This window comes from Acanthopagrus latus, chromosome 7 (genome assembly GCF_904848185.1).
Source record: "Acanthopagrus latus isolate v.2019 chromosome 7, fAcaLat1.1, whole genome shotgun sequence".
Classification (NCBI taxonomy): domain Eukaryota; kingdom Metazoa; phylum Chordata; class Actinopteri; order Spariformes; family Sparidae; genus Acanthopagrus; species Acanthopagrus latus.
Genome location: NC_051045.1, coordinates 14,962,640 through 14,978,852, shown reverse-complemented (window position 1 = coordinate 14,978,852; position 16,213 = coordinate 14,962,640). Strand labels below are relative to the sequence as shown.

Sequence of the window (16,213 nt, the reverse complement as noted above, 5' to 3'; positions counted from 1 at the left end):
ACAAAGACCACAATGTCCATTTCAGGCCGAGGGTTGCTGTTACTGTACTGTTGTGCAGCAACGCTCTGGGAAGGACAGCAGCGACGAAGGTCTCATTGTGATTCTCAGCAGGGACTGGGCCCTCTCTCGCCCTGGATGACTTGCCTCCCTACGTACTTGGCAGGCAGAGAGGTGTTTGGGGTGGGCGGTGGGGGGCAACCGCAAGGGGGCCGGGATGTGACTGAAATCACAAGAGAGCATGAGGCAAGTGTATCATTGCGATCACGTTCCTTTTGCCTGTCAGACTAAAGGGGTTTAGACCCTGGTCTTCTTTTCCATGTGACAGCGAAGTGTGTGTCAAACACTAAGTCTTCTGAGTGTCATGTTTTTGTAAACACAATTAGGAGGTAAAGCGCTGCGGGGATCGGATCACAGCTTCTCCTTATATGAACAACACCTTGATATTTGAGGAGATTAAGAGAAAGAGAGAGCGGCGGGTTTTAAAATGCAGAGAGCAGTTCGCCCAGTTCTTCTCCTCACACAAAGGCAGGGGCAAGGATTACAAAACAGACTCCGAGCGATGCAGGAGAATAAGATTTAAACGAGACGCCGCAACACGGGGGCCTGCTGTAAATTTCATCAGGACATGGCAGGACGTAAGATTCTGGATGAGAGTGAGAATGAGAGCTGTGAAGGCACTGATTAGTTTGGATGACATGAACACACCAGGACGGTGGGGTGAAGGAATGAGAGAGAGGCTAGACAGGCCAGCCATGGCCTGAGGCCAGCTTGTTAGCTTGGCTTCCTTTCTGCGTACCAATGTCCTGGTACATTTTGTTTGGTGGTAAACACAGCGGATTTATCTGTGCTTATATGTTGCCATTTAATCTGCCTAAAGACCCAACAAGCGAGCGCACAGCCACACTGACTGAAGCCTGAGCTGCAGTGAGTAAAAGCGCCGAAACCCCCTGACAGGCGGCCATGTGCAGGCACCTCTCTGGATCTCTGGTCCCCGTGTGAAGCAGCTGGGCCGAGCCGGTTGTTCCTTGTGAGCGGGCATAAAAACTGGAAATAAAACATTGCGGGTTCTAATTTTATCATCGCTTTAACACACCAGCATGGAATGACCGCAGAGGGGAGAACCTCGGAGCCTAATTGGAGGTTGTGGCAGAGGAGGGGTTAGAGACTGGGGGGAAAGACTGGCAGCCTTCCCCCCCCTCAGCAGTCCTCTTTCAAAGCCCACTGAAATATCTCAAACAGAGATGTGAATTGTTAATTCAGCCTGCAAAGTCGCCTTTTTTTCCAAACTAACTGCCAAAATGCTGACAATTTCTGGAGGGTCCGAAAGAGGCTGGGATGTTGAACCATTTCAGTCCACTTTACCTACAAAGGGGAATGAAGAAGGCCTTTATTGAGTCTCCTAGGATTGGCCCAACAGCAAACACCAATCCCATTGAATCAAGGTACATGCTCTACTTACAGGAACTCCTACAAGCCCAGTGTGTTAGCCTCCAACAGAGTCCCAGTCTGATAATGCCTTCCAACTAAAGCATTTCCTGCCACAGCTGAAAGGCAACCTGATCACACTGCTGTGACTAAATGGAAGGAAATCCCACAGCACTCAACTCTTCTGTCCACAAAACCAGGAGGATTATCACATTTGAATAATAATATCTTTATCTTCTTTTTCTTATGATCAGCTTTTAAAAAGTAAGATTATATACACCACTGCCTCCATATTAAGATACCCTGAGAAAAACAACCATCCTGTGGGTATCTATTAGAGCAAAACCACATCTAATTAGAGAAGAAAATGAGGAAAAATAACTTTCACAGCCTTAGTTAAAACCCTCAAGAGTTTTGGATCTCACACCATTACCGAGTGAGGGAAACTTTGGACGCATCGCAGGAAACGGTTTTCTATTTCTGAGGAGAAATTGCACCGTGTACGGATATCTTTATTTGGCTCGTTTAAAAAAGAAACACACAGGCAGCATGATTTTAAAACAGCTGTCTTCCACAAAAACCAAAAGTGCCCGTCACTCTGATGTAGTTACAATATGTTGCACCGAAAGTGTATTCCATTCATACGGCAAAGGCATTAAATATGAACACTGAGAAAGACCTTCAGGCAACTGTACGCCCGAGAATGCCTGAAGGCCAGCACTCTGTAAAAATGTCTGGAGTATTTGTCCATTAGACACGGGATTAGTGTTTCCACCCAACTTTACAACTTATTCTCTACACTCAACTAAACATCTAATTTCAGTTTTCTCAACGGTTTAACAGCTCTTGCTTGGAGGAGGCATCCGAGGGTGCCAAACTGGGATGTCGGTGGTTAAAATTTGAAATCATGATCTGTAAATTGTATTTTCTTCCCTCATTATCTTGTCAACTCAAGAAATCAGGGTACAGTCAGCACCATTTTACGAAACCAAAAAAAGATCCATTACAGGGCTTCCTCCTGTTAGTACGCGCTGAAACTGATGAGTGAATTACAGAAAGCAGAGACAAAGACTGGATCTTTTAAATAGCACTATTTAAACATACATAATTCAGCGATGACAGAGCTAAAAAAAAAACACGCGTAAGAGAAGCTAGACTGACTTACAAGCTCTTCCGTTAGTGCCGTCACTAAAGATTCACTGAACAAATGCTTGACTCTTGAGTTGACGTACATGCTACGCCATAAATCAGTGAGTTACTTCCGAGTATGTGGATGCCCAGGCTGCAGTTGGCGGACATACTCCCTGTTGTATGAGGCACACACTGTATTTCCTTATGCGGGCCCACTGAAGCTCTGAGCTGTCCAAACAGTGCGAACTGAATTGCCCCTGAGCGCTGCCCACGGCAAAGAGCATTAAACACGAGCGAATGAGCAAATGCATAAACATACACAGAGCCGGCTCTTATAGAAACACTCCTCCTGGACGCTTAACAAGAAGAATAAAGTGTGTTCGAGGCCATTTGCAAGAGGGCATTTAAGGTTGTTTTTTTTTCATGTAATCCAAAAACTTGACAAAACAACCTCGGGCCTCAAGAGGAACTCTGTGGGACGATGAGTAAATGGTGTTGTGGCACCAATTCAGCAGCCAAGTGATGGAGGCCTCCAGACACCATCACCAGCTGGGACCAAACACTGACCCACTTCTTCCCCCCACCCTGATCTGTCTCTCTCAATATGGCCATCGCTGCTCTACAAATCAACTCCAGATCCATGCAGCGCATTCCAGCACCTTCTAATTGATTTCATGTGTATAGCTTTGCCTCAAAAAGACAATCTGTTACAGGCGAGCAGCTAGATTCAAAGAAACGACACAACTGCTTTTGAATTCGGGGGGGGAATTACTGCCTGCCTGTTTGTTTTTGCTACAAGACTAACTTGGAGTGGTTACTCAAAGTGCAAAACAGGGCAGACTTGATTAAAAAAAAAAAAACAGTTTGGTTCAGTTAAAAATGCCACACATCACGATGAAGAGAAGACCGCCGTCGAAATGCACACGGACTGGTGGCGGAATGTTTCGTCAAGCAAATAGAAATGTGTGAAATGTACTATTGTTTCACAAGCTTCGCTCCAAAAACTGAGCACATCCTGGTTTTCAACCGAGCCAATCCCCATGTGGATAATTTCTAGGCTGAGCAATGGAGCATGGATTCTATTAAATTCTGTTAAGAGATAACAGTACGAATGGGAATGTGAAATGACTCGAAAGAATGAATAAATAAATGGGACTCTGGGTCTCGATGGTCCTGCTGCGCACAATGGCAGTGCCAGGCGAAAGTGGAAATAAAAACCAGGACTGTTTCTCATCACCCACCACCTCTCCCCTTTACTGGTCCTCCATTGTGGAGCTCCAGGGTGTTTCAGGGAGTGAAACAGAAAAAGCAAAACCGACTACAGTATGTAATTAGACCCCTGAGGTCAAGTTTGAAGTGATTTCTCTGCTCAGCTTAGCATGATTTCAAAGCAAGAATCCCTGCACTGCAAGTAACAATTAAAACCAAACAAGGACCGTGGGGATGAGAATGAGAGCAGGGGGGAAGATGTTATTCCTGAATTTTGTGCTGTATTAATTATTCAGTTGGAAGAGGGACTAATTTTGAACCAGAGCCTGAGATCTTAAGGATGTAAAATGTGGAGTATCTAGGTATATGAGCGATCTGATGACTTTGAATCGTAATCGATCTTGAAAGTGTCTGTAAACTGTTTTTCACGAGTCGTAGAGATTATTGTATTATATGTCTCCTTAGCTCTGTTCCCGTACCTCACATAACCCCGATGACTAGCAGATCCGCGTTACATGAACAAACCAGTTAACTGATGTAGCTAAGCTGCTTACTGGACGTCTTTACTCTTCTACAGCAGTATACTGAATATCTTTGGGTTGATGACAAAACAAGATGTTTAAGGACATAATACTGGGCTTTGGAAAACACTGATCATCATTTTTCACCAAAATATTCTACATGTTAAACGACGATTGAAATAGGCGAAGTTAAAGCCTGTACCGATGCAACATGACTTGTTGCTAGCAATGTGGCGGATTAGGAGCGTGCGCTAAAGAATTATTATATTTCATGTAATTCTGTGTTTTAGTGGTGCAAATAAAGACATCCATAGGGTATTTCAAGTCTGCTTTTTTGTTTTAAACTTATATTCTCGCATTTCACAAATTAAATAGAACTTGGTATAATTTTTTGGCCCGATCATCCACCCTTAATTCGAGGGTAGAGAGTGCAGAACAGGTTTAATAAACACTATCCAACGGCCACTGCTTTAGCCATTAAAATCAACTTCTTCAATGGCCGCACTGTGCAGTGCCCATCCAGTGGAAACAACCACTTATCTTTGTGTCAAGCCAAACCCACAGCCAAGCACTTGAGCACTTTACCCGGCTCGCAGTGCACACACAATGCCCATAGGCAATTTAAGTTCTAATCCACGAGAGCCAGTTTCAAAGAGGACGAACATGCATAAACAGCAGAAGACCGAGTTGGGAGTTAGTACCTACTCCAGTGCCTGAAAGCCTTGTTTTTTGTGTCACTGCACGACAAAAGGCTGCAGCTTTGACCTCAGAGGTAACCTGATGAGGCTCTGCAGGACGTCACAGGCCAGAGCAGTAAAAGGCAACGCAGTTAAAGACACACAATGAGTGAGTGTGATTGATGGACATAAAGATAAATGTAAAGAGGGCTTCACGGTGCTTTCTGCAGAGTTGCTTCTACAGCCGCCCCGAAGCCTCCGCATAGCACAGCTCTGTGCACCCATAGAGGAAAAGTCAAACCAGATTCAGCTGTTATGAAAACAGAATATGTGAGCCACAAAATGAAGGCTGAACCACATAAATTGAGGCATTCACTGCAACTGGGATGACTGTAAATCACTGCTTGTCTCTGTCCTCTGGAGCAACCAGGAAAAAAAACATCCAAGGCTTCAGACGGGTAAGGTATGGAAAGACTACGTTACCAAATAAGACTTTACTTCAGTTGGAGGTTGAAATGTTCCTGTGATTTCATGCAAGTCGATCTCCATGAATCCCTCATTAGATTCACTCTAAAAGACACAGGAGGGAGGAATGTTCCTGGCTCGATAATTGCTAGGAATGACTCATAAACAATGCACAAATGAGTTGTCATCCACATCACATCTTAACAGATGACCTCTGTTCTGCGGCGAGATCCAAAGCTGGACTGTGCAACCCATAAAAAAGGTTCTCTTCTGGAGATGCGGCATGGACCATAATTCTAGCATGAGTGATTAAACCCTCACGGATGAGCACGAGCATGAACGACCTACAAACTGGAGAATATCATAAAAGACCTTGGAAACCTTCAGTAGTTAATTTTACTTTACCCTAACAGTTGTGGACCTTCAGAAGCACAGTTGAGTCACACACACACACACACACACACACACACACACACACACACACACACACACACACACTTCAACCTTGACAGAATTGTTGAGTTTCAGAGTTTAAAGGCGATAACGGGCTAAGATGAGGAAATACAAACTCAAATAGCTATTAATAGTAGTTTTCAAACCACAGTGAATGTGAAGTTCAGTGCCAACAGGTGAAACTGCTGCTCATTAGAGTTGCCTGCACCGTCTTCCTGTGACATCATAACTCCTTTTATCATCTTACTGACATTGTTTTAACACTTCCAGCTGTTAAAATTCTGTTTCAAGGCATGAATGACAAAAATGTGATCCATCTTTTTATGTTTAGTTAATGAATTTAAGTGTCATTGAAGCCATGGGTTCAGAGTAGAGGTGTCCAATTATGCTTTTATGTGGTATTCTAAGTTTCTGATGTTTCATTTTTAGCGCATGCTGATACCTGACAACATTGTGTGGACTGTTTATTTAAGATTGTCAGGTAATTAAGGATATGCTACATATAGTGCACTGTATAGGCAGATGTCAGTTCTATCAGTCTAGAGAGGAGAAAATTACTCAGTATTCATTCAAGCTGCTCTGCTGAAGTAAAGCAAGAGATCACGTCACCATGAGGCTATAAATGATCAAATTAAAAGAACTGATGTGGCATCAAGGTAGACGACATAGGCAAGATGGCTGAAACTCCTCTCTAAGACAGCACACTAGGCTTTATATCATGATATAGCAACACATGCTGTGATATGGTCCATATTCTAAAAAAAAGAAATGACAAATTGTTAATGGATAAAACTGACCTTTTTGTTTCTAAAATCAAATGTTGCCACAAAGAAGTCCCACGCTATCAACAACGTTTTACTCCATAAGGAGATATTTATCAAGGTATTAACAGTGCGGCAACAAATGTATATCAGCTAACATTATCGACCAACGCCGCAGGCAGCTGTTTTATCATGTTATTCACTCCAATGTGGTTTCATAGATCATATCATATCACAGACGGTTGGATGCGTACCTAATGCAATCCCATCAGAGTTTATGGAATTCTAATCATTACGATATGATAAGTTGTCTCTCTTATTTCAAAGATTGCAGCTATGTTTGCACTGTATTTGTAATATAATATTTTATGTAACATAACAATATAGATTATCTTATCTGCTGAAAGACTGAAAATGAAAATGTGTTATCAGATACTGTACTTACACAGAACATTTACACGGTCCCTTACACAGAAGTACTATAAAAATTCAAATTGGGCCCATATCTTTGCCACGCAGACATCACCAGCCAATGACCTGGAGTCATGGCTGCGACTCTGATGAAAGTTAACGGCTTCGACACCTGGCAGCAGTCCACGGGATTGGAATGTTATCTCCTTACATCAGATCCCCTGATCACATCAGACCACATGTGAAAGCACCCAAGGGTCCCTGCCATCAAGCTGATTGCCCTGTCAAACGCAAACCCAGGAGGATCGGCAACATCTGAGGTGAACTCAACCGTGACGCGATACAAGCCAACAGGACTGAGTGAACAACAAGCAGCAGCTGACGGTCTCCGAAAACTGACGATCTGTGGGTTTCAGCTCAAGGCACCCGGTGAGGAGTTCGCCATTATCGCCGTCCAAGTTAAACAGGAGCCACAAAGACTTTATTCTCACAGATGTGCCAGGTGTCGGGCAAACTTTGCAACCCTGTGCAACATTTTAACAACTCTACGTACTGTCTTCATGAAGTGCAAGGAAAACAGATCGCGATGTTCCCGTCTAAAGATGTGTTTTGAGTTCAAAAACCACACATTTCTAAAGAGTCATAATCATATTAATGGCAGGAAATGATAGCATAGCGAGCCCGATTATATAAAAAGCCCAATGAATCTTACAGAGCTGCATTAACACACACCCACACATCCTATTTTGTTAAAGCGGCCGATCCGTTCCCTTTTTGGGTCTTAGGCACTAAACAGGGTAAACAGTGATGTAGCTAGCAGAAAACACCAATTACAGTACACCCCTGCTATTCACAATCAACAAACACTCTTTCATCTGCGGTCTCACGCCTTCAATATGTGGGGAACAACACTGAAGACATTTATGTTAATCTGGTTTTACCCTCTAGTCACGGTTGATTGCAATGCAGCGCAGGAAGCAGAGGGATAAAAAGGGGATCTTTTCTGCAGCTCCGGTCAAGAATCCAACTGTCTGCTATTATCATTTCACAAGGTCGGGACCAAAATGGAAACACCTGCGCACAAGCTTTGCATTAAATATCACTCACAAACCAAAAGAATGCATAAAACTAAACACTTGGACTAAAGTCTAATACAAGCATTTTAAGATTTTTAATCCAGCGTTTCTTTTTGAGAAGACAAAATCACTTGGGGATTATCTGTGTCACCTGATGAGGGGGCATCACCAGGCAGCATCAGGTGTACAGAGTTACAGTAAGTGCTCCCCAGTGACCTCCACTTGGAAGAGCCCAACAGAGCAATCCAAGCTATTACCTGTTGAATTTGTTTGAGGGATGCTGAATTTTTCCAGCAGATGTTTCCAGTGACAGTTCTGAGGAAAAGGTAAGCCAGGTCCCATTAAAAAGGTCAGGCAAACAGAGGGTAGGCTCCTCAGGAATTCAACCTCTTTAGCCTCTGACCCAGATTTACACTTTTCACCAACGGGGAGCCGTCAGCCCTTAAAGGTTGTCGAGATCGTATATGCAAACTCATGAAGTTATCCAACACGGACATGTTGATGAAAAGAGTCTACAGATAAAGTTACAAAAACGAAGAACTACATTCAGCACAGTGCCATTTTGTTGCACGATCAGCAGTATGCATTTACAAAACTACAAATAATTTGAGAGAAATAAGCTAATTCATTGTTTAGCTGATGATCAGTTAGCTTCTGAAATAATTGTCTTCAACTGTAAAATGTCAGAGGACAATCTACGATCTGTCCCTCTCAAGTTTCCGGATCCTTCCTTCCATTTTGTCAGACCAAGAGTCCAAAACTTGCTGATATTCAGGTTAATACAACAAACGTCACATATGAAAAAATAAAGCAGCCAATCTTCACCACTGACAAGCCGCAACTCGGGAATGTTTCGGCAGTTTTTCGATAAAAAGTAACTTTAAAAGTGAATCCACTGATTAATAAATCAACTGAAAACTTTAGCTTCGTCACAGACCATGTGATGCTTCCAGCTTATAACATATTACAATCTGATGCTTTACTTTCTCTTATCTTTAGTGTTAACTAAACCTTTTTTTGAGTTTTGGACTGTTGGCTGAAGAAAAGAAATCTGTTCTTGGGGACATTTTTGAATTAGTCTTACGATTTGTAGATCGCAAATCAACTGACTGCTAAGAAAAGCTGAACAACTGAAGATCAAAAATCATCATACATGAGGAGCAGGCATCAATTCACACCGTGTTCTGGTTTCTTCGCAGACGCCTTTACGGGACACCATCGCGGACTCTAAGCGACACCAGGGATCAATAACAAACAAAAGGGGTCTGTCCAATGCTGAACTGTCAACTTTTGACCTTCCTCTCACTAATCCTTTCTCATTCGTAAATTCATGCTGTGGCCCAGTGGTGATCCGGCCAAATCCAGCCCAAGTGGCCGGCCTTAGGGGTTCGCATCCACTCATTTGACCACTTCTACTCTTTTGAGCAGACACTCCTCTGACGGGCGGGCGGGCTGACAAATCAACTGTTACTAATGACATAACACACATACATGGTCTCCATCCCTGGCTGCCTGTTATGTAACTACATGTTAGTTTTCGAGAGTATCCCAGTGAATCTTGGAAGTTTATTTCGCCTCACCCGGCTTTACCCTCGGCTCTTCAGCTGGTCCCCCCCCTCCCCTCCCATTGCAGTCACATCTAAGTTGGATTAATGGTCTCCCTGTGTCCAGATGTTACATACTGATGGAGGCGGTGGGAGGAGCTTGCCCACTCCTGTAACCTCAGCTATGGCTTTCACTCAGAACAGCCTCCATCCAAATCTAATGAAACTTATGTAAGATCTCGCAACAGGGAGAAGGGCAGGAGCAAATTTTCTTTCGCTGTGTTGCAACGACACGCGGCTGCCTTCATGGCGAAACTGAGGTTTTAATGCGTTGCCTTTCCCTCAGGCACCCAAGTAAACATGGACTGAACGAGTGAAAGAGACTGTCACGTCGATTTTACACATATTCATCCACGAGGAAAGCTGTCAGGTCTGAGTCAACACCAAAGCATGACTTCTCCACTGTTTTACATCCACTAAACATGATGGATGACTTTACAGCAGACTCCAGGCTACCATCCTGTGCCTTCTGGGAAACCTGATTCATAATTCTAGTTATGCAAGTTAAATGTGGCAGGATTAAAAGCAACACAGAAAACATGCCCATGCCATTCTCGCCCTCCCTGTAAAGAACTGTGGGGCACAAACGAGCCAGCAGTTAGCTCAACAGGTCTGCGACGCACTGTCACAAGAGCGATGGTGCATTTAATGTCTCATTATTACTATCAGGGATTCTGGGGGTTGGGTGAGCATTAAGGAGCTCCCGGGACGTGAGAGGATAACTGCACGGCTATTCGTGTCACTATCAGAGCGTACCTGGGCGAGCTGTCAGTAATGAAGCTGTGATTTCCCAGGCAGCCGCCGACGCTGCACGTCGGGACAAGCCGCGCCATTAAGATTATCCGTCCACTCGCAGACACAACTGTTGTTTTCACATGCGCCAAGTGGCTGAAAACAAACGTGAAAGCTGATCTGGCCCGGCGATGACTCCCACAGGTTTGATATGGAACTCAAGCGTGCTGCTGATGTTTTTTTTTTTTTTTTTTAAATGGCTTGAATGGTGGCTATCAGCTGTAGCCATACGGATAACATGAGGAACTGGATTTCTGTCTCTGAGGGGGTATTTTTACGCAGAGTCGTCTTGTCGAAATGCGTCGCTGGTGTCATGCAAGTGTTGCCTCTTTTTTTTTTTTTTTTTTTTACCTCCCTCTCTCTCTCTCTTTTACCTGCTGAACACACCAGCAGTGAATAACCTCACTGTCTGCCATCCTTGCAGGCCCATTCTGTCTGCTCAGACAGGAGCACTGCTGAAGAAAGAAAAACACTAAACGCACACAGAGATATATATTTTTTGTTCTACGCCAAGAAAACAATCTGCATGCTGCTTCGCTTTGCGGCACTTTCTGAGATTAAAGGCTTTTCCTAATGATCGATCCTGTCCCTTCTTCAGGGGGACTGCTGCTGTGGCACACTGTGTTATTGTGAAGACAACCCATTTGCGGTGTTGGCTCCAACTCTGGTGAGCACAGGCCTGTGCACAGATGCTTTGCAGGCAAGGAGGAGGAGGAAGAGAGAAAAAAAGAAAAGAAGTGGTCATGCTTTCACAATGCAAGATAACACAACAGGCTTTCTTACCTACGGTTGCACCGTGAGGAGATGTGATCTCCAAGCAGAGTATAAATCCCAAGTAGAGCAACCTCATCGCCATCTCCTGAGCAATGCTCGCTGGCACCGCTGTTAGAAAGGAATAGAGGGAAAGTTGGCTGGATTTCTACAATCTAACAACCCGATCGACCACCTCATCCGAACCCCCTTCAGTGGTCCGGGTGCGATTGTCCGTTCAGTTGCACCCCTCAGCCCCGCACGGTGGCCGCTTCACACGGGCTTCGGCAGTACAAAGAGAGGCTCGCTTCCAGCCCGGCGAGGCTATGGGCAATGCAGCAGCACAGTCATGTATATTTCTAATTGATTATCAGCATTCGAACATGATGCACAGTGTAACCTCTGTCTTTCTGTGTGCGTGCTGCCTGCCTGGGGGTCTCTCTCTCTCTCTCTGTCTCTCTGTCTCTCTCTCTGTCTGTCTGTCTCTCTTTCACCACACCATGCCACCACAGTCGTCCACACGTCCGAGAAGCGCTTGCAGCCGCCGGGGGGAGCCCCGTTCACCTCATTCCGTGCCAAAGTAAAAAGAAAAAATTAAAAAGTAAGAGCGTTTTTCGTCCCTCGCAGCGCCAGTGCCTCCCCGTGCCTGTGGTTGCATGAGTGGATGGTGGCTCTCAAGCTCCGACACTGTGGACGAGCCCGTGACGTAAGCTCGAGTCCTCAAAAAATGGGATAACTAAAAGCGGCGAGCGCCGTCTGCGCATGCTCTAACACACCTCCTTTTCTCCTATTTCATGCGCTTTTTCATCAGCCGTGGAGGTGGGAGAGAGAGGCGGCGCGGCCTGCAACTGGAGCCCTCAGATCAGCCATGTTGGCTCAATATTTCTGCACGGTCCTGACTTTTGTTCCACCTCGTTGGAAATTTAAAGGATGATGGAGTGATGTAAGCAGCCAATTAAAAGGCTGTTAAACTCCGACATGCTGCTTACAGAGGTGATGAGCAGGGAAAAAAAATAACTTAAGTTTTTTTTTTCCAACCATCAGGCTTCAGTTGTCCAAACTTGTTGTTTTGCTGCAAATAACATATGCTGAAGACACCAGTTCATCACTGTTATCACTCTTAAATTGTGATATTGAATAAAAGTGTACAGTTTTTTCAGCTAAATGGAGACCTTGAATACATTCTTGCCTTTCAACTTGAATGATCCAAATCACATTCTAATATCACTGTGGCTCAATCAGAGCTGAACTAGGTGTCCACAAGTCCAACATTTTAAAAATCACAGTTCAAGTGGAGGTGTAGCTACATTGTGGAGGACCTTCAACCTCTGCATTCGTCACTAAATCACGCCCCCTAGTGGTGCGTGACAATGAGGAGTCAGCATGATGGTTGGATACATTTTTGGTGGAGCATGCACGACAGAACATCGGTGTTTCCAGCTTCAGGTGAAGGTAATCAATCACAAAACAATTAAGTGATTATATTAAATTGCTTGTAATTGATTGGTGGCTAAGCAGAAAAAGATTAAAATATGTCTGGCATTCTGATAAACACCCTGTCTACAGTATACAAACAAATATATATATATTTATTTTTTTATTTTGTGTTGATTATTTTATATGTTATTGCATCACAGACGGGACACGTCTTTGTGAAAATCAGTCAATCAAAGGCCCTTAAATAAGTAACCAATAATCATATAAAACCATAAACAAAGGGCGGTATTTTCATCTCCGTGTTGTTGTTTTTTTTTTAGTTTGGAATCTATAGTACTGACAACATCCAGATAAACCTTTTTGGGGGGTGATTCAGCTTGCATGTTTAGCATTCAGCCATGGAGACAGACTCAGGCTACTCAAAATAAACCTGGAAAAACACGATATCAGAATGTATGCCAGTGAGCTAGACAAGTTTATCAAGTCATCCATGTGAGGATATTATCTCAATTCACGTTTATTTTGATCATGAAATTCGCCACCATCAGCTTATGGCAAGGGTTGTTTTTTTTTTTTTTTAAATCACAATCCACAGTTACAGATTCTGATGGTCCCATCCCTGCTGTAATGGGTCGCACAATCCATTTGTTATGCACTTTAGTGAGAATGAAAACAAATGAGTCATATGATAACTCAACTTCGCATGTCAAAAATTGACATCAAATATGGATAACATGATGCAAAACTGGCCTTCACATGAAAATAAAAGTTGCCCCCTAAAATTCTAACAGCTGCAAGCTTTGAACAAACAGAATGTGATCTTTGTGAAACTGTTTTTTGTAGAAGTGAATATATGATTTGAGTAGGTTCATTAACCATCTACGCCTGCAGGGGGCACTGAATGCTTACATTACAACGAGACATGCAGACTAATTTCACTGACATACCAAAAAAAAAAAAAAAAAGAAACCAACCGTCTATTGCAGTAATTGGTAAATTTTACATGGCGTGTCCTTTGAGAAAGCTTTGCTCAAAGAGTCATTCCGTTAAAAGGAGAACACAAGAGGATGTTTGTGTCTCCACTGCAGCAGTTTTGTATTCGAAGTGCCCATAAATCACGGTTCCTGCAGTGCATGTCCCTTTCCCCCCAGTTGCATTTAATCATGGGTGCTAAAAAACAACCGGTGAGTATTTCACACACTATGCAAACTGACACTTAGTTTGCTGCCACAAGTGTTAAGAAAAAGCGAGCTTTTCATTGCTCTTCGGCTTACAGATGTTTACCCAGGGCCTGAATCACTGGGGAGAATGTGAAGTATGCTGAGAATCTGAGCAAAACATGCCTGAAGTGTCTGGATATCTGTTGAATCCAAACAAATGTTAACTCCAAGTATCAAAACAATATAAACAAAGTAAGTTGGGGGAGAAATATCAAAGCCAGCCCAAGTATCATCCTGTTTTAGTAACGCTCCTGATCAGGTTCACTGTGAAACACAAGATTTTGATGTCAGCAAACGTGTTTACTCCTTATTTAGATTTGTGTCTCCTGTGTGTCCACGGGGTGAATAAACATGATTGCCGGTGTCACTTCAACCTGAGAATGCCCTCTTTTGTGTGTGTGTGTGTGGGGGGGGTTTGAGCATTGTCATCCAGGAGAGACAGACGCCAGCATGCTGTGTGGGAAGACAGCTTGAAAGAGTGCCAGCGTAAACACTCCCAGACCACATGTTCTCCCAGGGCAGAGGGGGCTGGCCTCTCTCCAGGCACATCTGCACACAATCCTTCAGCTTTTAGCGAGCCAGCCAAGGAGACAGAGCAGGGAGGGGCGGGGAGGGGTTGGGGGGTGGGGGGAGAGTTCCCAGACTAAGAGAACCTGCTTCTTCTGTGACGCTGGTGTCAGTGATGAAAGCGATGACATCTGAGAGGAACAATGGAAAGCAGCATGCAGAGGGAGGATCACAGGAATCCACTCCCTGTATGCAACGTTCATAAAAACTTCTGCGTGTGAAGGCTGACCGCCATCTTTGCAAGTGTACATCTGTATCACGCCACTATGTCCACGTGCCAAGGTCTGCTTGGCTGCAATCGTTACCCAACCTGCCCATATCCTTGAGAGAAGATGGATCGCTGCATAAATCAAGCTGCCTGACTCTCACACGGCCGGGCTCTGCTTCTGTGGCTGCCACTGCGTGCATGAAGTACACCGTGTCTGCAATTCTTCGACACATTTTACTCACTCATTCTTCTGAAAAAATAAATAAATAAATAACCACTGCAGCTCATAATAGGCCTAAATGTAAATCTGGATGGAGCCCCATCTGTCTCTGGCATCTCCCTAACAGCTTCCCTCTAGTTGCTGCCTTTCAGCTCGCTAGTAAAGTGTGGCTTTGTGCATGTTTTCACAGAGAGGTAATTACTGAGCAAGCTATGCTGACAACACCTGAGGAATGCCGAGCATGCACCAGCAGCCTGTGTTCTCCTAACCCTCATTCCCACTCCCTTCTCCCCCATCTGCAACCCTCCCCCATGCAACCCACCAGCAAGGAGCCCCAGTCCAACCCAAAGTTCAGCGTGACATTTTCACACGACTCTGAGATTTGCAGATAATGCAGGTGTTGTTTTATGTAATATTTTGATTGCTCTACCAGGAAACGTACTTCAGCTCTAGATTATTCTAGATTAAACCGCTTAATCAACTAAACCTGTAGTATTGTAGTATAAAGTTACAATTAAATCAAACCCCCCCATCTGTTAGTAGAGGAAACCCTATCCGAATTCCACAGCTCCCAACAGGCCGTACGATTCCCGTTACTGGTGAATTCACAGAGTGTGCTGGCTGGCTCGGGCACTCTGCTGACTGAGTCACTCCCCAAACTGTCCTTGAGCTGTGTGGAACTCGCAGCCCATCTGGCTGAACACTTGCATACACATATCAAAGCATTGCATAGATTGAACCAGGGGGAGTGAACAACCCTGGGTGACCTAATTGCAGTCCCACAGCGGTCCAGTCAAAAAAAAAAAAAGAAAAAGCGTCAATATCTGGCCAGAGAGAATGATGGCAACCAAGAATAATGTTATTTTTATGCAAATTGCAACCAACGTATCAAGTCGAACACTTAGCGAATGTGCGTGTGTGTGGGAGACAGACAAATGGAGATTATGAATTCATCTGAGGCTCTCTCGTCTGTCTGACTAGACTCATGATGAAATCAGGATGAAATCCCTTGTGCATCTAGATCAGCATAAGAATATAGGCCTGTCCTCTGTCTTCCTGTGCTGCAAATCTTTGCATCTGTAGTTGTATGCAAATGCCATGGCTATAAAAAAAAACAAAAAAAACACTGTATGGCTCAGTGAACAACTGCATATGTTTTCTACATACTCGAGGGCTCATCAGTCAGGGTATGCAAGATAAGGCAAAAGGGTCGAGGGATTTAGTTGCCAAGCAACTTCTGTTGATACAAACACTTTTTTTATTCATGCGATGAGAGCCGTCCAAAA

At 44.0% G+C, this 16,213-nt stretch overlaps 1 protein-coding gene and 1 long non-coding RNA gene across 3 annotated transcripts in view; one reads left to right on the top strand and one right to left on the bottom strand.

Moving 5' to 3' along the window:
• lrp1ab (low density lipoprotein receptor-related protein 1Ab) overlaps positions 1 to 12,103 on the bottom strand; it is a 90,675-nt gene extending 78,572 nt beyond the window's left edge. For both annotated transcript variants that reach the window (XM_037102769.1, XM_037102770.1), the window contains exon 1: positions 11,309 to 12,103. In XM_037102769.1, coding sequence (XP_036958664.1) covers positions 11,309 to 11,381 — 73 coding nt within the window. In that variant the 5' untranslated portion in view covers positions 11,382 to 12,103. The remainder of the gene's footprint in view (positions 1 to 11,308) is intronic.
• LOC119022180 lies at positions 10,425 to 12,124 on the top strand. Its single transcript, XR_005075847.1, has 3 exons — positions 10,425 to 11,192; positions 11,903 to 11,981; positions 12,087 to 12,124. It is a non-coding gene; the product is annotated as an uncharacterized LOC119022180 (long non-coding RNA).
• The last annotated feature ends 4,089 nt before the right edge of the window (positions 12,125 to 16,213 follow it).